At 43.9% G+C, this 21,887-nt stretch overlaps 1 protein-coding gene across 1 annotated transcript in view; it reads left to right on the forward strand.

Annotated features, from left to right (window-relative positions):
* Positions 1-21,887, forward strand: part of LOC121171168 (run domain Beclin-1-interacting and cysteine-rich domain-containing protein) — a 63,034-nt gene that overhangs the window by 34,604 nt on the left and 6,543 nt on the right. The window contains exons 4-15 of the mRNA XM_041002700.1: positions 772-931; positions 1,567-1,673; positions 2,298-2,454; positions 3,542-4,075; positions 5,426-5,470; positions 7,792-7,887; positions 8,796-8,911; positions 9,633-9,843; positions 12,096-12,197; positions 19,834-19,894; positions 20,880-21,012; positions 21,532-21,677. Of these exons, the coding sequence (XP_040858634.1) occupies positions 772-931; positions 1,567-1,673; positions 2,298-2,454; positions 3,542-4,075; positions 5,426-5,470; positions 7,792-7,887; positions 8,796-8,911; positions 9,633-9,843; positions 12,096-12,197; positions 19,834-19,894; positions 20,880-21,012; positions 21,532-21,677 (1,868 nt within the window). The remainder of the gene's footprint in view (positions 1-771; positions 932-1,566; positions 1,674-2,297; positions 2,455-3,541; positions 4,076-5,425; positions 5,471-7,791; positions 7,888-8,795; positions 8,912-9,632; positions 9,844-12,095; positions 12,198-19,833; positions 19,895-20,879; positions 21,013-21,531; positions 21,678-21,887) is intronic.

Consider the following 21,887-nt stretch of genomic DNA (forward strand, 5'->3'; position numbering starts at 1 on the left):
ATTCAACACTTGCTGATAGATGGCCAGTCTTTTTCATGTTTACTCCAACTATCAGGTTCATTGTTGAGGTTATGTAAGGAGAACCAACTTGTTTCTAAATGATGAGCGAACCAAATCACAGGGTATTGTATTGGCCCACTCATATTCTTTGTCCCTCTTGACACCTGCCTTTTTTGTCCCACACTAAGCCTCCCTCTAATTTGTTGCTGTAGTCCTGTCCTCTTAGATGCTGCCTAAAATAGCTGTCCACAAATTCCTTTTGGAATGTGAGACTTTTAGTAATAGCCCACTAGGAAGAGGTCCTTACTTAGAGAATACTGTGGCTACAGCTGGAAGGCAGAACTCTGTTGCTTCACTTCAGAGAATAGTTGGTGGCATTTTTCTTACATCCTTTCCCCCAAGTTTTGTTGCCTTCTTTTTTGGAGACTTACTGAAGTAGAGGCTTCTGTGGAGTAACTGAGAGGTCACACTTGTCCTTCTCCCTGATTTGGAGATCTCTTGGCCTTAGACCATAAAGAGCCAGGCATAGCAGTTTTGTTCTCTCCTGGATCTGTGCATCAGGTCTTAACTGCTTAGTCTCTAACCAGTGGTGCAATCCAGCACTAAAGGTAGTTAGTCCTGTCCTTCATTCTTTCAGTATCCATTAGATGCTAGCTAGAGGAAAATACCTCTGGTTGCCAGCCCTTGCCTGTCTCGGTTTAGTTCTCAGGTCATTGTGATCTTGCTGTGTTTCCCAAGGGAAATGTTTTGATTCACATCTCTGTTTTCCAGTTCATCAACTTGTACGAGAATGGCCAGAGCAGTGCCAATGGTGTGAGCGAGCGTGCCATTGCAGAGTTGTGGCTACAGCACAGTTTGCAGTTTCATTGTCTCTCAGCCCAGCTCCGACCTCTGCTTGGGGACAGACAGTATATCAAAAAGTTCTACACAGGTAGGTGAGGGCCACTTGGGATTGTCGCATATCCTTCTCCTTCTCATTTTGTAAACTTCCTCTAACGACTAAGGCCTCTGGTTTTCACTGTTGCCCTAAAGATTTTACTCAAAGCTTAGCCAGTCGTCCCTCTCATTTCTCATGTAAAACATGATCAAACTTAATGCTAAGATGTTCCTTTACTCCCATATCCACAAACCAGCAGGAATAACTACCATAGTTTCCTATGTGCCAGTGTCTATTATCCTGTACTCTTCGTAACATCCCTGAAAGTTGGGTATCAGCACCCCTGTTTTCTGATCAGAGAAACAAATTTGGCCATAATAGTTCAGAGCAGGATTCAAATCTGGTCTCTCCAACTTTGAAACCTCTTTTCTTGACCTCTTTGGTAAACTATACATTCTTAGTTAGTCTCTCCTGTAAGTCTTTGATTCCCCAGAGTCTGCTGGTGGTAAACTATATCTTTCTTATCCTCTCCTATAAGTCTTTGATTCCCCGTTTGCCCTACAGTGACACCATTATTCTCAGTTCTTTGCCTTTTCCCACTCTTTCCCTAAGCTGCTTCCAGGGCCGTCCAGGGACACTGCAGCCCTCTGTGTTGTGCTCCATCACCATGGTAGCTTTTGTCTCCCCAGATACTGCTTTCCTATTAAGTGATGCCCATGTCACAGCCATGCTCCAGTGCCTGGAAGCAGTGGAACAGAACAACCCCCGCCTGCTGGCTCAGATCGATGCATCTATGGTAAAGGGGACAAGGGATTACCCATGTCTGTGCTGGGCTCCTGGACCTCACCTTGACAGAATCCTCTGGACAAAGTTGCCTCTTCACTTTGCAGTTAGGAGCCGAAAGGCTTCCAAATTTTGAGAAATGTTTGGGGAGAAAGAGAGGTACCATGGAGTACTAATTAAAGTAAAAAGTCTAGGCTCAGGTCCATTATCAGTCAATGATGGCCCCATGCCTTAGGACCCTGTACCGAAGTGGGAGATCTGAAATAAGCTCCTGGTTCCTGACTTTGAATCAGCTTAGCCCCAGCAGTGTGGCCACTTGGGGAGTGAACCAGTGAACGGAAGACCTTGCTCTTTATATCTCTGTGTTATTTTTTCTAATAAATAAAATAAAATAAATATTTTTTAAAAATCCTCCCTCTTCCTTTAAGCAAATAGACCTAAGCCTGGACTCCAGAGTTTCAAAGCTATGCAGTAGCAGAGGATGGCAGCTGTGCTGTCTCCGTAGGCTCTGGCTATAGTCTGGGACTGCTGCCAAAGGGCTGCCTGTAGCAGCATTTTTTGCAGGACCTAGCACCCCTCTCTTGAGAACTTCCACGCTTGACTCTGACATGTTTTGTTGTTGCTGTTGTTGTTTCAGTTTGCCAGAAAGCACGAGAGCCCGCTGCTGGTGACAAAGAGCCAGAGTCTGACAGCTCTGCCTGGGTCCACATGCACCCCTCCAGCCAGCTACGCTCAGCATTCCTATTTCGGGTCGTTTTCAAGCCTCCACCAGTCCATGCCCAGCCACAATGCAGGTATGTACCCCATCTTAGGAAGCAGGAAGACCTTGTGGGTGTTCCCAGACAGATTAAGGCTTGATAGGTACACTTGGTTAAACTTTATATCTTAATAACAGGACATCTTAAAATGTCATATAGTAAAATAGCTTAAGATAATTCAGTAAAATCTTTAAAATAGCAGAAGAAAGAGATAATTTTTAGATTTCTCCAGGTTTCTAATTCATATTGCAATAAAAGATTAAGATAGTAACCAGCATTTGCTTTATTTTAAATATGAATTTATTTAATATATAGAAATAAAAAGCTCTCCCAACTGCTGGCCCAGCTACTGGGTTGGGCTGGGCAAAGGCTGGAAGTATAGAACTAGATCCAGGTCTCCCATGAGGGTGACAGGGATCCAGTCACATAAGCCATTGCTGCTGCCTCCCAGGGTCTGCACTGGCAGGGAGCCAAGAGCAACAGTGGAGCTGGAACTTGCACCCAGGTATTCTGATCTGGGATGTCCTAAGTACCATCCTAATCAGTGGGCCAAATGCCTGCTCCTAAGTAATAGCTGACATGAATGAGTCTGTGAGAATCCCTTTGTATGATCCTTAAAACAGTTCTACATAGTAGGCCTTGTTATTATTGTTCATTTTTATAGATGAGGAATGCAAACTGATAAACAATAAAAACACTGCCTTCAGAGCCTGTGCCCTTCAGTTAGCTGCTTTTTAATATTTTATTTGACTATTTTAAAAAATTATTTATTTGAAAGAGTGACAAAAAGGGAGACACAGAGATCTTATTCCCTGGTTCACTTCCCAAATGGCTGAATTGATTGGGGCTGAGCCAGGACAAAGCCAGGAATCGGGACCCCGTGGAGTTCTCCTGTGTGAATGGCATGGCAAGAATGTGAACTGGCTCTCATATATGGATCTCCAACATTGCCAGCAATGGTTTAACCTGATGCACTGCAATGCTGGTCCCTGATTGCCTTAGCTGAGGTGGGATCTAGTAAACAACTGGACATTTGGTCCATGGTTGTGAAAAAGCTCTTCATACATACTATAGGATTCCAACTTACTTTTCTCTCCCCTTGCTTTTGCATTTTATATCCTAGAGAGAAGATCTACTTCCTTTTCACTCTCTGGCCCTCCCTGGAAACCTCAAGAAAGCAGGGGGCATGTCGCAGCAGTAGAGGACCCAACCGGCCAAACACCTCAGCCTTCAGTGTCTGCACTGTCTGGGGATTCCCCCATAACCTCACAGGAGATGAGCTCCAGCACTCTGACCAGCCCCCTAGAAGCATCATGGGTCAGCAACCAGAATAATTTCCCAAATGATGCCAGTGAGGGGCCCGAGTATCTGGCCATTGGCAACCAGGACCCTCATAGCCGGACTGCCAGCTGTCAGAGTCACAGCAGCAACAATGAGAGCAGCAGTTCCAACTTGTTTTCCTCCAGTAGCTCCCAGAAGCCCGATTCTGCTGCTTCTTCCTTAGGCGATCAGGAGGGAAGTGAGCAAAGCCGGATGTCCAGTGTCCTTCGTAGGTCCAGCTTCTCAGAGGGACAGACACTGCCTGTCACCAGTGGGACAAAGAAGAGCCACACTCGCTCCCATTCAGATACCAACATTGCCTCCAGAGGAGCCCCAGGTACTGATGAACACCAGCTGGGCCACGTAGCAGGATGGTCCCTTCCCTTTAGCATGAAGGCAGAGTTTGTTCTTTATGCTGTTCGAGTTTCTGTTTTCCGTTTCTGATGACAGGACATCCCACTTTATAATACAAGAGAAATGTTTGTAAGGCAATACTCTCAGGATATCTCTGAGTGTGTTTGTTCTTTAGCCATTGCTAGACATTAGATGTCTTCTTGTAATTTTTGGCTAGTTCCTTCACATTAAAGGGTATTGTGATTCATCACAGATTTAAGTGTGTTTCTCAGATTCAGGGAAAGTAGTAATGAGCTTTCAAAATAATCCCATTAAATTCATCCCTTTACTGTGATTCCTTAGAAGCTTGGTCAGAATGTGATGCCCAGATAAGGGTAGCTGAGTAATGTTAGGATGCTCCAGTTAAAACTAGGGATATAGAGCTCATGGGGCTGGCTGCTGCATTCCTAATGTAGGTGAGAGACAGTGAGGTAACAGAGGCCCTGGTCCCTGGGCTCATCCTTCCAGATACACCAGCTAGTAGAACAAAGTAAATTATCAATGCGGGAAGTAGATCTCATTGCTGTTGTCATCTCCCTGCCAGCGTTTTTCCTGGGGTGTTGGTATCTGGCAAGCTTTGGTTGGGCTTAACTTGTAGAATCTCCTTGTCAGCAAGGATAAGGTGGACCTCTGTGTTCAAAGTGTCTCAGGGTTACAGCAGCACCAGGAATAATATATGTGTATGTATAAAATGTTAAAATAACTAATAATACCCCCCAAAAAGTCTTTTCTTTAGCACTTAGAGCCACCATGGCTTTTCTTTATAGCTTATAGTAAAGACCCTCATCTGAACCACCCCTACCCCCAGTGATGATTTGTCTGTTTTCCGCTCAAGAATGTACTTTGACTTCATGGAACTCCTTAGGAGAAGGCTTGCCAAATGGAAGCTTCTCTTCCCACAGGCTTTCTTGGATGTCAGAAGTGCTTGGGCTAAATGCTCAACTTACATGTCCCGCTCCATGTCTGGCATCTACTAAACTCGAAGTTGCTGGCCTCTGAGCATATAAACTTCCCTGCTCCCATTCTTAAATACTTGTGAATTCCAGCAACCATGGTAACACGCATGGGAAAAAATAGAGTCAGAGAAAACCCATACAGAAGGGTCAGGGGAGGGATAGGTGTTGTGTAGCTTCTTGTCAAGTCATTTCTCCTTCCACACTGGTATATCCGCCTGGGAATTATGTCCCCATTTCTGCCAGGTAAAAAAAAGAAAAGGACATTCTTGGTTGCTCTCGCTCTCTAATCCCATTTGTTCTGTCTGTACTCTCCTCTGCACCTGTCTGTTTACCTACAGGAGGCCCCAGGAATATCACCATTATAGTTGAAGATCCCATTGCAGGTTTGGGAGCCTGTTCTGCACCTCCTGTTCCTCTGTCCTCTGTGACCACCTTGCTTTGTTTAGAACCTCCTTTTCTAATCTGGTGTCAAATCAAGTCCAGCTAGCCTGGTCCTGTTGTGGTGCTTGGACCTATCTGTAAAATGACACCAATATTTTTTATGATGTATATTATCTGTCCACAACTTCCATTTACTTTCCCAAAAGCCTCTGGGAGGCAGAATCAAGACTTAAAATTCAGTTTTCCCCAAAAGTAAAACTGAAGTCTGCTAAGGCACTGTGATAAATCAGTGGCAGCATTTTCCTTGTAACTGAATATTTACTGTGGATTACTTTATTTTCCTTGACTTAACACCAGAATGTGTTTTATCTTCTCTCTGTAGCCGTGGATATTCTTGCATGAGTTTTTATTGTTGTCATTGTTGATGATGATGCTGATAATGTTGTTATTGTTTGCCTCTCCTAGGTTCTTTTGTTCTGTTGTTTTTGTTTTTGTTTTTCGCCTGTTTTCATTCCCCAACAAGCCTTCATATCCATTCTAACCGCTACACTGGATTTTTCTAGTGATTTTGTTTCCTTGATTTTCATGGTGGTGTTCAACTTGAGATTTGTGTTCCGTTCTGGGTACCATCATACATGAAGCTGTTAACACTAAGGTGTATCTATGAAATGGTGGTCAAAGAGCCCTTAAAACCAGGGCCTCCTGGTGATGGATGAAACCACTAGGTATGTTAGTTTGAAAAAGAGGTTAAAGAGGAATAAAGTTGGCAGGTTAGCAGGACTATCATGTAGAAGGACATTGCTGTACTTAAGGTGATGAGATAAATTGTATGATGGCAGATTTCAAGGGGGTGTAGGAAATTCTAAGAATTAAACGGGCAGCAAAAGGAAGTAATGAACTTAGTAAGCAAAGGCTGAGTGGCCACTTGTAATGAAGTAAGGGTGTGGGGTTGGGGTTTGTGTTGGACATTACGTTTGGAGATTTCCAATTTCCTTCTAGTCATGGTTTATCCTTTTTAAAGAACTTTTATTTATTTATTTATTTTCATTTGAAAGGCAGATTTATAGAGAGAAGGAGAGAGATCTCCTATCTGCTGGTTCACTTCTCAAATGGCTACAATGGCCAGAGCTGAGCCAATCTGAAGCCAGGAGCCAGGATCCTCCTTCAAGTATCCCAAGAGGATGCAGGGTTCCAAGGACTTGAGCCATCCTTCCTTGCTTTCCCAGGCCATAAACAGGGAGCTGGATTGGAGATAGGGCAGCCAAGACACAAACTTTTATCTGTAGGCACAGATGGAGAATTAGCTTGATATGTCATTGTGCTACCGCCATTTGTAGTTTGTTACCAAAGCCTCAGAGTGACTGCTAATTTATACTCAATTCAGTAACAAGGAGCACCAGAAGTTTTTAAGGCCCAAGGAGAACACAAAATGATCTCTTACCATGTGGCTCCCCCACCACCATTTTTTTGTTGTTGCAAGAGGAACAGCTGACAAAATGGGTCCATCTGTCAGGGAATTGGATTGGATACAGCTCAGTTCTTCATTCTCCCAAGTTATCTTGTTCATTTCTCCGGCACCCAACTGCTTTTCCACCTGCTGTTCTTTTGTGGCACTACAACTTTTGTGTTTCATTTTGAAGACTGTCAGTTTATCATTTCCTATGAACCCTGCCTGCTACTATTTCTCCACTTGTGACTTTCACTCTTTCTATTACCAGCACTTCCTGCTTTGCTAGATTTTTCTTGACATTTCTCTCTTGCTTTCCCAGTGTGACAGGGTCCATACCTTAGGAATGAGCTCTTTGGTTACAAGGGCATAGCATCCTTGGCTTGCTCACCATTGCCATGATAATGCTTTTAAGGACATTGATTTTATTTTGATAAGAATGTTAATGTCAGTCTTTTAATATTGCCAGGTGTCAAACTATCAGAAATATCTCAGTGTGTATATGTCTTTCTTTTGCCAAATTGTTTTGCCAAGAAGACGGAGATTGGCAGATACTCTTCTTATGGTACATGGTTAGAAGATGGAAGAGAACCAAAGTCATTAATGCATTCTGATTTGATTCCTTTTTCCCGTTGTGTTGCCACATTCCAAATCTAGTTTTCTTTTTTTTTTCCCTTAGAATACACTGACTTCCCATTTCCTTTCTGCCATGTGTTCCTGTATTTCTTGGGCTGTACCCTGTTGGTGTGTCACCTCTCTCTTGTTTGGAAGCGTTTTGGGAATTGGGTAGTTAAATGTTGAGACGCCAAAGTTGGGAATCTATGTATTTCTCACTTTTTATGTGTGTTTTTATTCCCTGGTGGCCATTGATGCCAGAATCCTGCAATGATAAGTTGAAGTTGAGAGGTGCCTTGTCCTACTCTGGCCAAAGCAGTGAAGTCAGCACACCCAGCTCTCTCTATATGGAGTATGGTAAGTGAGGACTAGGAAAGCTGGGTGACATTCTGTTTTCTGTACTCCGCCTGGTGCCTGCTAGGTCTGGGCTTTGGGGCTCATCTCAGCTCTGTGGTTAGTACCCATTGTATAGTCTCACCCACCCACATCTTGAACCCTCTATGTTAGAAATCACACAATTCCTTTTGTTCCTAAGTCAGAGGTACCCACCTCCATATACCGTGGGTGCTATCTCCATGTATGTCTATTGGTCTGGATGGAATGGCTCGCTGACTGAGGGAGGACCTGAAAAAGAGATTTTGAGTATCTGGGCTTTGAGTGTCAGAAGATAAATTCTACCTGGAAACCATGCCCAAGAGGAAACCAACCCCTTGTTTCCTTTCTGACTCTGAGCACAGGGTTTTAGAATTTTCTTTTAGTTATATTTTAGGGGTTTTTTTTGGGGGGGGGGGGGAACAGTGAGGGCACCAGGGAGGGAAATTGTATCATCTTTAAATTTAGATAGCAAAAGAACCATCTTGGGGCTGGCTGCATTTTCCACCATTTTGCAAGTGGGAGTAGTCTAGGCTTCCAAGTAAGAAATTCTCTTAGAGCGGGAGTGGGGAACCTTTCTTCTGCCAAAGGCTGTCTGGGCGTGTATGACATCATTCGCAGGCCACACAACATTATCAAAGATTAGCCCTTCTGTAGATTGAATTTCAAGGCCCACCGGCAGTTGCCTTGGCAAAGCCAGACTAAATGATTTTATGACCTTGTACAATCCATGAACTGGACATTCCCCACCTCTACTATAAATGGCAGAGATCATTCTGACCTCCAATTCTCTATTGCCAGGGAAGACTTGGGAGTATCTATAGAAGCTTGGAAACTTTGAGATTTGCATTCCAAGTCCAAGTGTTTTATACCCACTTTCCGGTTTTCCCCAGAGGGTGAACGGTACCTGTGCTCAGGAGAAGGCATGTTCCGCAGACCCTCAGAAGGACAGTCCCTCATCAGCTACCTGTCTGAGCAGGATTTTGGCAGCTGTGCAGACCTGGAAAAGGTGAGGAACCTAGGGGCAAGCGAAGAGCTCATGGACTGGGAGAATCTCGCCCAAGGGTTTGTGGCGCTTTTTCGTCTAATAAGGTTTCAGATGCACAGAATGACGCACACACGGGGTGAAGATAAGTTCCCAGAGAAGATAAGCTAGGCAAGTTCTGCTTCTGGGAAGCTCTTCAGGGAGTTTAAAGCTTGAGTGATGATTTTATCTTAGAAAATAGCCCGGGACAAAGAAACATTGAATGTTAGCTGTGTGGTTTTTGTTCCCTCAGCCCTGGAACCTTTGGGAAATGCTGTTTCCAAAATTGACTTCTACATTTTGTTCTAGATCTCAGATATGTAATAAACATGTCTGTGTAGCATTTTGTAACTTCTAAAGAAATTTTATTTTGAGATAGCCCATTTACTTTAATACTTCATGTATAAGTGAATAACTTTTTTTGAGAAAGCCTGGTTAAAATCCTGGCTGACTTCTGTCGTGTTTATGTATAGAAAAATGGAACAGGAGAGGACAGGCATGGCCAAGCAAGAGAACAAAAGGATATGAAGAGCAGGTTTACTAGCTGTCTACTTAGCTTATTGTAAAAGGGTACATTTCCCCCAGGGGTTTTCAGTAACCATTATGCATGTCTGGGGTGCTCTGCTTTCCAACGTTGTAATCTGGGAGGCATTCAGTGCTTTGTAGTTGCTTACCAGGCAACCCTTGTGTGCTCCTCTTCTCCCAGGAGAATGCCCACTTCAGCATCTCAGAGTCCCTGATTGCCGCCATCGAGCTCATGAAGTGCAACATGATGAGCCAGTGCCTAGAAGAGGACCAAGTCGAGGAGGAGGACAGTGACCGAGAGATCCAGGAATTGAAGCAGAAGATCCGCCTCCGGCGCCAGCAGATCCGCACCAAGAATCTGTTCCCCATGTACCAGGAGGCTGAGCATGGGAGTGAGTGAGCCTGGGAACACTGCTGTCCTTGCTGCTTTGTGTTTGCAGGACAAAGCTGGGTACCACATGGGTGGGTTCCCTGCTGTCAGGCATTTCTGTGCTGTTCTCTTTGCTTTTTAAAACCAGACTAGGAGCACTAATCCATTCCCTGCCTCAGAAATCACTTCCTTGGCCCGGTATGGTTGCCTGGCAGCTAAAGTCCTCGCTTTGCATGCACTGGGATCCGTAATGGGTACTGCTTTTAATCCCGGCATCCCCACTTCCCATCCAGCTCCCTGCATATAGACTGGGAAAGCAGTAGAGGATGGCCCAAAAGCTTGGGACCCTGCACCTACATGGGAGACCCAAGAGAAGCTTCTGGCTCCTGGCTTCAGATCAGCACAGCACTGGCCATTGTGGCCACTTGGGGAGTGCATCAGCGGATGAAAGATCTTTCTGTCTCTCCTCCTCTGTCTAAATCTGTCTTTCCAATAAAAAATAAATAAATCTTAAAAAAAAAAAAGAAAACAAAACACAATACATTTACTTATTAGAAGAAATAGTGAGACAGGGTTCCCATCTGCTGGTCTGCTGGAATCACTCCCTAGATACCCGCAATAGCTGGGGTTGGACTAGGCTGAAGTCAGGAGCCAGGAATTCTATCCCTGTCTCCCATGTGGGTCACATGGACCCAATTGTATGGACCATCACCTGCTGCCTGGCATGCCTGAGCAGGAAGCTGCACTCACAACCAGGGCTACGACTCGAACCCAGGCACTCCATGAGGCTATGCAGTCTCCTGTGGCATGATAACCCCAAGACTAAAAGTCTAAATCTCTTCTAATTCCATTTACACAAAAACTTTACATTTATTGTTTTAGTCATTCATTTTTGTTTATTCATTCATCCATTCATTAATTTCAGAAACACAAAGAGAGCTCCCAACCATTGGTTCATTCTGCAAATACCCACAACTAGAGTTGAATAGGTCCAGAACCAGGAACACAGTCCGAGTTACTTATGTGAGTAGCAGGGACCCAACTACTTGAGCCATCACTTGCTGCCTCCCACGGTGTTTATTAGCAGAAAACTAGAATTAATAGTGAGCTGGATTGGGGAGCAGTGCTGTAAATAGTACACTAAGCTTCTTCCTGCAGTGCTGTATTCTGTATGGGTACTGGCTATTCACTTCCTCTCTAGCTCCCCGCGTATGGCTTGGGAAAGCAGCAGAAAATGGCCCCGGCACTCATGTAAGAGACCCAGAAGATCTTGGCTTCTAATAGGCCGTTGTGGCCATTTGGGGAGTGAACCAATGGATGGAAGAACTCTCTCTGTAAAATTTGCCTTTCCAATCAAATAATTAAATCTTAAAAAAAAAAAAAGTCAGCTAGGACTCAAACTAAAGTGCTCCAGTTTGGGTGTGGCAGTTTTATCGTTTCTTTTCTTTTCTTTTCTCTTTTCTTTTTTCTTTTCTTTTCTTTTCTTTTCTCTTTTCTCTTCTCTTCTCTTCTCTTCTTCTCTTCTCTTCTCTTCTCTTCTCTTCTCTTCTCTTTTCTTTTCTTTTCTTTTCTTTTCTTTTCTTTTCTTTTCTTTTCTTTTCTTTTCTTTTCTTTTCTGATTTATTTATTTTGCTTGAACTAGAGGCAGAGAGATCTTCTATCCACGGATTTGCTCCCCAGATGGTTTCAGCAGTCAGAGCTGAACTGATCCATGGCTGGGAGATTGCCACTTCCAGGTCTTCCACATGGGTGGGGTGGCCCAGTACTGTAGGCCATCTTCCGCTGCCTTTTCAGGCCATTAACAGGAAACTGGATCAGAAGTGGAGCAGCAGGGAATTTATCTAGTGCCCATGTGGGATTCTGGCACCATTGGTGGAAGATTAACTTGGTATGCAACTTTGCTGGTCCCTGAATGTGGTGAGAGTCTTGACCAGTATTTTAATGCTGTGCCTAACAGCTGATACTAGGTTTCTGATATGAGAACTGAGATCACTGTTTCTAGATGTGCTTCCCAGACAATGGCATCTTTTGTTTGCGTGAAACTTACTGCAGTCTACTGCTTTACCTCTTAGCTAGACTCTGAATTTACATGAAACTTTCTGAAGGGATGAACCAGTCAGAAGAGCTAAGTTCTGCTTGCATAGCACCACTCCCAGCAAAGGTTCTGTTTATTTCTCTATTGAGGTCATATCAGGTTCCTTTTATTGTGACATTGGAAGAAGTAGGAAACATCTGTCCTGCTCATTATGATGATGGTGATGATGATTTTGGCAGGTTTCCGGGTCACCTCCAGCAGCTCCCAGTTCAGTTCACGTGATTCAGCACAGTTCTCTGACTCTGGCTCTGCTGAGGAAGTTGACGATTTTGAAATCCAAGGTGAGAAGCGGCACATCATTACAAAGGCATTTTTATTACCTGTTTCTTACAATTTGGAATACCAGGCTAAGAAATTTTGCTTATGTAGAAGATCTTCATTATGCTCCATTATAAAATATTTTTGGCTACTGTTAGGGACTGCCTTTCTTTTTTATTTATTTTTATGTGTTACTTGAAAGGCACAAAAGAAACAGATATCTCCCATCTGTTGGTTTTCTCTCTCAAATGCTTGTTGCAGCTTGGACCGAGCCAGACTAAAGCCAGGAGCTGAGAACTTATCCAGGTCTCTCCTATGGGTGGCAGGGACCCAAGTGCTTGAGCCATTACCTACTGCATCCCAGGGCACACATTAGCAGGAAGCTAAAATGGAAAGAGAGCTGTTGTTTGAACCCAGGGCACTCTGACATGGGATATAAGCATCCCAATCAGGGAGAAGGTTCACTGTCCAGCAATAACTGGAGCTGAGCCTACTCAAAGTCAGGAGCCAAGAGCCAGGAGCCTCTTCTAGTTCTCTCACACAGGTATAGGATCTTAAGGCTTTAGGCCATCTTCTGCTGCTTTCCCAGGCTATAAGCAGAGAGCTGGATGCAAAGTGGAGCAGTTGGGGTATGAACTGGTGGTCAAATGGGATGCTGCAAGTGGATTAGCCAGTTGAGCTATCATGCCCCAAGCAGTATTCTTAACCCCAGTGCCAATTACCTGCCACATGACTTTTTAAGAAATTTATTTGTTTTGAAAGGGTTATAAAGAGAGAAGAGAGATAGAGAGATCTTCTTCCCACTGGTTCACTCCACATATAGCCACATCAACCAGTACTGGGGCCAGGCTGAAGCCAAGAGCCAGGAGCTTCATCTTGATTGCCCGTGTGGGCAGCAGGGACCCAAACACTTAAACACTTGTGCTCCTTTTGCCAGGCCATGAGCAAGGAGCTGAATCAAAAGTAGAGTAGCCAGGACAAGAGGCGACACCACATCACAGGCAGTGGGTTTACCCACTATGCTACTATGCCAGCACCCCCGTTGCTCTTACTAAAAGCAGTCTTCAAAAGTAGCACAGGAGAGAGCACCACAAGAAGATATTCCAGGTGGAATGAGTTAGCTATTGAAGTTATCTTAATGCTGGTTTCTCAGCTGCATATTTCTGTTGAGTTTTCTAAATCCTCCTAGAAATTCTATACTTACGTACTCCCATAATTCAACTGAAATAAGAGTATTGTTGGAATACCCAACTGAAATAGAATATTCAGAAGGAGTGTTATTAAACTCCTAAGTAAGGGACAGCCCTGTCAGTGCTAAGTTGCATTGTAGAATCACAGATCCTTGTTGGAAATGTCAGAGGAAAGAAAGAACCAATCTGCATGGGCATTTGTGTTCAATCAGTTTAATGTCTCATTCCTGCAAACTGTAGATTTCGGGTTCCCATGAGTAAAACAAGCAAATTCAACAGCAGTTCAGGGACATAAGCTCTTTCCCATGAGAAAGAGTTACTTTCTTACAGAGCTGAGTTCTATCTCTGATTCTTCCTTCTAACACTGTGACATGATGGTAAGCAAATCTTGAGTGTTAAAGAACCCCTTCTGCCACGCAGACCTCCAGCTAGGTAGCCGGTTTCTTTTGCCTTCAGAAATTTGGTGAACACACTTATTTTCCAGGCCTCCACAAAGTCTTCTTTCTGTGCTCTCCTTAATGTGTCTTATCTTAGGCTTTTTTTTTTTTTCCTTTATACAAAGGTAATTTTCCAGTAGATCTCCAGTTCTCTGTGATACCAGCTATGTATGCTACAGTTCACTGTTGATACTAACTAGCTGGAGTTGGTACAGACCCGGGAGTTAACAGGCTCAGCCCCATGAGTGTGCCCCACTTTAGCTGCCAGATTCAAGTGGAATCATGGGCTGCCTGCACTTGGGTCTGGGGGTGCCCATGACCTACCTCCTCCAGGTTTGATAGTGCACTGGCATGATTCATTGACCTTCGCAAAATGCTGTACTTAAAAGGAAATAAAAAAGCAACCATGTCAAGAGATTCCTGAGATATAGTTCTAAAAAGGTCTGAGTACAAGCATTACTGCCCCATGGAATCAGGTTGTGCCACCATCCTGGTCCATCAATATGTTCACCTACCTCAAAGCTTGGTATTCCACGCTGTTGACAGCAATTCCATTACGTTGGCAGTAGTGATTAAGTCATTGGCCACTGGCCATTGGATTCAGTCTTCAGTCTCCTTCCCTCCCTTGAGGTGAAAGGGGAGTGGACATTTCAACCCTCTAATCATGTAGTTGGTTCTTGTGGTGGTCAACCAGTGCCTGAGCATATACTTAGGTGTGGCTGATTGAGGCATCTGGTAATAAAAGACACTGCTGTCACACAGGAAGTGCCAGTGGTTTTAGGTACTCTTCTAGGAACTAAGGGCATGGGCCAAATATATTCCTTATTATTTCGCAATCAGTAGTTGAGCTACAAGTTAAAATAAGACAGTTCTACCCTCTGAGGGTCAGCTGTCAGAATTCCCTGAGGTACCTTCCGAATATGCTGCCGTACCTGGAGTGGAGCAGTGCAGAGGACCACAGATTGTATTTCCTTCAGTAAGGGAGGGAACCTGGCTAGCAACAGATGCAAAGTGCACTCATGTTCAAGACTGTTGCTGCAGCTGTGGGGTCCCAAGGAGCTGTTTAATCAGCTAAATTTCCACTCAGTTCAGAACAGAAATCCCTGAAGGAGAAGATTTCAGGGCAGGGCTTCTCAGCCTCTGGGCCAGATGATTCTTTGTTGTCAAGTACTGTCCTGCACATTGTAAGGTATTTAGCAGCACCCATGGTTCTCTCTTGATGTCAGTAATAAGTATCCACCACCTCTCAAATCATCCCTGGTTGAGAACCATTGCCTTAGGAAGTTCATGAGTCCAGGGTTGTTTGGGGGAGTAACAATAACCACCTCCATGTTACAGTGAACACCTGCTGCCATTTTAAGTTCTGAAAATGCCTCTTATCTTGTGGAGCAAGAATCAAACCCTGACATCAGGAACATGTAGTACAGAACTCTTACTCATCAGTTTGTAATACTAAACAGGTTGCTTTTTTTATCATCATGATACAGTTGGTAGCATAGGATCTAATTTATCTCACATGTGAAGAATGGCTGTCCATGTCTGTGGCCTCCATGTTCTCAGGTGGCCTAAGCTGGAAACATGAATGTCTTCATAGTTGCAGGTATGTTTGTGCCACCTTTTGTACTTGATTGCATCATACCTGTCAAGTTTACAAGGGCCACAGGGTCGGAAAAGCCAGTTTAAAAAAAAAAAAAAAGGAAGAATTTACAACGCAACAAGAAGCCAGTGTTCTCAGATATTGTTTCTGTTGACAGCATTGCATTTGTTCTTGTCATTCATTTCCTACACAGTAGATTCAGTGATCATTGTGACTGTTAGAAGTAGTGGACTATTTGTAAGAAATGACCAGGTGAAGGATTTCATTTCCAAGCTGTTGTGAAGCTTCTGTTACTTATACAGAGAGCTTAATTAGCATAGAGTCACGTGACACTCTATGTCTCTGGTTTGAAGCTGTCTCTTCTAGGGACTTCTGCTGTAAAGCTTTACTGCTGTGTTTGGCCTTCGTAATTGTTTTGTGATCCAAGCAGGTAGACTTTCTGTAAGTGGGATTAACTGAAAGAAAGCAGTTTTCCACTTCAAGTGGTTTAAAACAAACAAGAAAACCCAGAACTTTTTTTTTTTTACTATATAGGTAATTTTAACGGTCAGTATTATCAGCTATTGGATCTGAAATAGTTATGTAAGATGAGATGAAGATTTAAAGAAATGTTAATAATTTGGTCCCTCTTCCTCTGTTCCTGAACTGTTATAATTTATTCTAACATTGGTCTTTCTTTGGGAAATAATCTCCTATGTTACTTTTGTCCTTTTATAATTATTTATTTATTTGAAAGTCACGGTTGAGAGAGACCAGAGATTTATGCTCTCTGTTCTCTTGGACTGTTACCAGAGGAAGGTCACAGCACCAAATCACATACTTTAGCATCGTGCTGTGGACCTCATCTGTGATAAGAACTGTGAGAATGTCACAGCTTTTCCCAGACTCCGATTCACCAGGTAGACCATATGGAACAGAAAGCGCTTATGAAGAAAATCATTTTGAAAGTTCTGTTCTCCTAGCTAGAAACTGAATATAAACTCTGAGAGCTTATAAAGATTATTAATTCATGAGCATCTGTTATAAAACGTTACTGTGGTATATGCCAAAATTCACCCACTATAAGTGGTAAAACAATCAACTTGATGATTTTTGGTAAACTTACTGAGCTGTGAGCTATCACCTTAAATCTAGTTTTCGAACCTTTTCATCATCCTAATAATATCCCATAAACTCAGAGTTCATCCTTTCTGCCTTCCCTTCCATCAACCACTCTTGTATGTTTTCTGTCTCTATAGATTTGCCTTTTTTTGGACATTTAAATAGAATCGTACAATATGTGATATCTGATCTTAAGTTTCTGGCTTCTTTTACTTCATCCGTTTCTACTGATGGTGTCACATGGGTTTGATATCATTCATAAACTCCCAGTTCCGAAGATGCCTCTCAGCTGTTTGGACTTTGGGGTTTTGTTGTTCTGTTCGTTCTCTGTATCCTCTTCTGTTATTGCTTCCTTGGGTCTTCTTTACTTCCTCTGTAGACCCTTCAAGAGTTTCATCTTCTGCATGTGTGTACCTAGTCAGGGTCCCCATCAGTAATAAAAAGCACATGGTAATTTGAACAGGAAAGTTTAATATAAAGAATTAACTATCCTGAGGGATTAAAAATGTCATTGAGAAACTGGCTTCTGAGGGTTAAAGTGAACCCTGAAGGAAGAGCAGGTGCAGTAGGCAGCAGTCACAATTCCCAGGGTTCAGATAGAGCCCCAGTGGCAGGAACAAATGTAAAGGCCCAGACCCAGACCTTCTGCTGCATTGGCTGGGGAGGAGTTCCCTGAAGTTGTGGACAGGAAGATGCCATGCCAACAGCTATTGATGAGGAACTGTCTCTGGAGTACCCGGTAGAGCTACCTCCTCAAGGGAGATGCCAGACCCTGGGTCCTCAGGGCTGCTGGGGAGAGCAGTTCATGGAACGATGCTGGGCCTGTGCCAGTTACTGTGGAACACTCTCAGGAAGCTCTCCCAGAGGCTGCTGAGAGGGGCCATTTATGAGAGGTACCACCTGTGCCACTCTGCTGCAAAGCCACCCAGGTCACATGTCTGGAAACAGAACCACGGGCCCTTCAGGGGTCAGACTGGAGGAGCACACCAGGCCCTGGAGAAACCCTTTCCTGCTCCACTATCCCTCCGGCGCCCTCTACTGACAAGGCTTGTACAGCGGCCCCTTTATGGCACAGCCCGCAGAGAGAAGGGCCAGTGTGGAGCAGAAAGGCAAGAAATTGATAGCTGGCATATTATAGAAAAAAGGAAAAGCTTCAGGAACTGTATTTTCTGACAAGTTGCTTTTCCTTTTGCCCCTTTTAATTGTGTGTTCCCTGTTTTTTTAAACAGTTGTTTGTGAATCTCTTTTTAAAAAAAGAGTTTCTTCTTGAGTCAGAAGCTACAGAATATTTATTGGCCTTGGGTTCTCAGATGTATTGTGTATCAACTCGTTATCTGCAAGAAGGGGTCCAGGCATTTCAGTCATCATCTGCTACCTTCCCCGGGCATATCAACAGGGAGCTGTCTGGGAAGTGGAATAGCAGGGACTCAGACAAGCCCTCTGATACCTGATGTGAATGTCCCAAGTGGTGACTTAACCCACTACACCACAGCATCAGTCCTGTAATGCTTTCTTTAACAGCTTTGTCCTAAAGTAATGAATGCGGCTAGCTCCTTATTCAGGGTTATTTGTTGAAAAATTTCTCTCGCTTTTCTTCTTTGTTATTCCCAAGCAGGGTAAAATTTACCTTTAGCAAATTATTCACTTAGGGTGTATTTTCTGAAAGCTTGTTATATACAGAGCAGCATTCTGAGGCTTAGTAGGGTAGAACAAGTATTATGTGTAATCCAAGTCGGTCTAGGTGTTAGCCAAATAAATGCTGCAAACCGCATGGTCTATAAAGGTCTAATCTACTACTGCCCATGCTGTGTTTCTTTTCTCCACTAGTATTAATTAGATTGGAAATAGACAGTCAGCAATGCATTGAGATCTGGAGTTGGCAGCAGAATTTCCAATAGGATATATCATATACATGATGTCTTTGCTGTTAAACAAGGCAAACTTTGTGAACTAGTAGGAAAAATTAAGTTTTCTATACTTGGCATATGAAAACTGATGGATAGATTTCAGTTCTGTTATCATATACACGTACAAGGGGATATTTTAAAATTCATAAAAAATATGTATGATGAAAAAAGCTATAGTTGGATTAAAAAAATTGCGTCAAAATAAACTTACCTTTTCATTACACTTTTCTAGGACCATTCTAAAACACCCTCATAATACAGCTTTGAAGACATTAGTTTATCAACAGTATTATTTGATTATATACTTGCATGCAGAGCCCTGTGGTATATACAGGTATTTTAGAGCCAAAAGAATTAGACACAATCTCGTTTCCTTACAAGGAGATTTTGTAATCTAATTGTACATACATAAGAAGTCTAGATATGGTAGAAGCACATGAGTAACCATTGAACTATTCATGGCCAACTTCAAAATACTGTCATTCATACTCGCCCTGCCCTTTTGAGTTTTGAGGGCTTCAGGCAGAGTAGACTGACTGCCGTGTAGGCCTCATCAGATAAAAGGGCCTTTCAATGGGACATCAAAGGAAGTGAGAGTTGGAATTTATCAGAACAGTGTTGTTTTCATGGCTTGGACAGGCTCGGGCTGCCTTTCTGGATCATGACTGCTGCATTTCTTCCTTCCACCAAAAGAGTTTGGATAAATGAAGTCTGCAGGGGTTCAGGCAGACTGTCATTAGAAACCCCTTTCAGATTCTTTTATCATTTAATTTTGTTTGGACCAGCCATAGATTCCTGTAAGTTTGCCTGAGAATTCGGTGGTTAAGATCGTATTGATGGTTTTTATGAACGTTTGTTGGTTGCCAGGCATCTGCAGGGAAGTTCTCTTTCTCCTCTGCCACCAGGCAAGAAGATCTTCCCATGGATGACTTATGATGTTCATGGATAATACCAAGATGGTGAAATATTAGAAACAAGGTTCTTATTGCACACACTTGGAGTGAGTCATCCTTGTGACTCAAATCCTGTTAGGTACTAATTCTTACATATGAAGAGACAGCGAGAAAGCGTTTGTCCCTGGAGAGTGCGGTAGAGATTTCAGTCATTTATCTTGTGTTTCTTTTCCCCGGGCTGTGTCCCTGTGTCCTTGGGATACTTCCTGTTCTCACGTTCCAGTTTATACCAGATCTGAGCTTGTGTTCTCATCTGGATCTGTAACCACTTCGACCTTCCCAGTGCAGTGCACAAAGTCATGAATCTAGTCTGGATGTGACAAATTATAGACTGTGTCTGAGGTGCTCTGCTATCTAGGATGTAGCAGCAAGTTGCTGCCTTGAGTGTTAGCCGGCAGTACCCTGAATGGTTTTCAGTATCCCATACTTCCTCCCACTCATTTCCTGTTCTCCGTATCTCTGGCTTCCGTTTAGATGCTGTCATCAAAAGGAACACAGCCTCAAACGGCAAAGGTTTCACTTCCTCTCAGTCCTTGTAAGTATTTCTTTTCATGAAACTGCGGGCGGTGTGTAGAAACAAATCCTGTTCTTGGCATGCAGATGGGATAGGCCATGGGTGAAGCCATCCAAATTCATGAGGAGGCAAGGTTGAAGTGATGGCGTGCCTGATGACAACAAATCCAAGGGAAGAGGGAATAATTGGGATCCAAACAGGATGAGCCTCTGTGGAGGCAAAGCTTTCCTTCTCTGATCGTAACAGAAGGTTCCCAGAGGATCAGGACTCAAAAAAGAGAACACTGATCATGCCTTTTTCTTTTTAATTTTAAAAGATCTATTTGTTTGTTTGTTTGAGAGGCAGAGTTAGAGAGAGAAAGAAATAGATCTTTCATCCAAAGTGGCTGCGGTGGCTGGGGCTGAACCCTGTTTGAAATCAGGAGCCAGGAGCTTCTTCCAAGTCTCTTTGTGGCTGTAGGGACCCAAGCACTGGGCCCTCCTCTGCTGCTTTCCCAGGTGCATTAGCAGGGAGTTGGATCAGAAGCCTATGAAATAGGTGCCCATATGGGATGCTGAGGCTGCAGGCAGTGGCTTTACCCACTAGGCCTGAGTACAGACTCATTATGAGTTTTGATTAAGAAATCAAACTGCACATATTGGAGACCCAGTTTGGGGAAGTAGTAGTTCATGTAGGAGGAACAGTAGCCTTTTTATAATCCACAGAACAATCTTACTCACTTTATTTTGCAAGCAAGACATTATAATCTCCATTGTGCAATTAAAGGAACTGGAGTTCAAAGGATGGAAGTGACAGAGTGGTACAGTGCTAAGTGGGATTTGAATTTGAGGTTTGATTAACCTAAGACCAGCATGTTTTCCATTGTGTGTATGCATCTGAGAGGACAAGCAAAGAAGCTGAGCACACTGGAGGTGCTTTGAGTGGTCTTCCAGCCGAGGAGTTGCCACATGTGGTGCCACGCCCAGGCGGAGAGCACCCATCCTCCTGTCTCTCCTTTCCTTTGCAGCTCCCACAGCTTTCTGCACTCCACATCTGCTGAGGCAGTGGCCATGGGTCTCCTCAAGCAGTTTGAGGGCATGCAGCTTCCGGCTGCCTCGGAGCTGGAGTGGCTAGTCCCAGAGCATGATGCCCCACAGAAGGTAGGTACCCTCAGCTCTTCGTCCCTTCCCAGGAGGTGGGGGTGAGCCTTTCTGATCTCACTGTCCTGTGCCACGTGATCCCCCAGTCGGGATGAACCTATGCCTTTCCTCACTTAGAGAAGCTGTTTGTTAACATGTTGAGTGAAGGAATGCCCAGGTTTTCCTTGGCAGTGACAAAAGACAATGGTTTCCTCACTGTCCTCATTCCATGTGGCTGTTGAGTATGTGAGGTGTGAAAGCACCCTGGCATCCTAAGGAGTCTGGCTTGAGTACAGGGGCAGCATTACCGGTGGATGCCACCCCCCGGGAGGTCATTTCTTTTTGCTTCTTAGAGGACAAGGCCCTCACTTCTTATGTCCCAGTGCCTTCTGGTTTGTCTCTAGGGCCTTGGCTTCCAGAAGCCCTTACTCCATGGTATTTCTGGAATGTCTTCCAACAACTGCGTCATGGCTCAGAAGGTCAAGACCAAGGATTCCCGAGGCTGTTCCTGTTAGCTCATGCTGTTCTTTCATCCTGTAGCTCCTGCCCATCCCCGACTCACTGCCCATCTCGCCAGATGACGGGCAGCACGCTGACGTCTACAAGCTGCGTATTCGTGTCCGTGGCAACCTGGAATGGGCCCCGCCCCGGCCTCAGATCATCTTTAATGTTCATCCAGCCCCAACGTGAGTAGCCAGGGCCATCTTCCCGTCCTCTTGCTCCTGCCCCCGAGTGTACTCCAACACAGCTGTGGTCATCTAAAGACAGAGGGAAAGAATTATTCATTTTGTGCTTCAGTTCCTAACTCTCAGTTCTGCCATTCTTTCCCAGGGTTAAGTGGATACAAATTCTTTTCTTTTTTTCCACTGGTACTCCCCACTTGCTGCTTTGCTCCC

This window comes from Ochotona curzoniae, unplaced genomic scaffold (genome assembly GCF_017591425.1).
Source record: "Ochotona curzoniae isolate NIBS_2020 unplaced genomic scaffold, NIBS_Ocur_1.0 scaffold_2587, whole genome shotgun sequence".
NCBI classification, from domain to species: Eukaryota; Metazoa; Chordata; class Mammalia; order Lagomorpha; family Ochotonidae; genus Ochotona; species Ochotona curzoniae.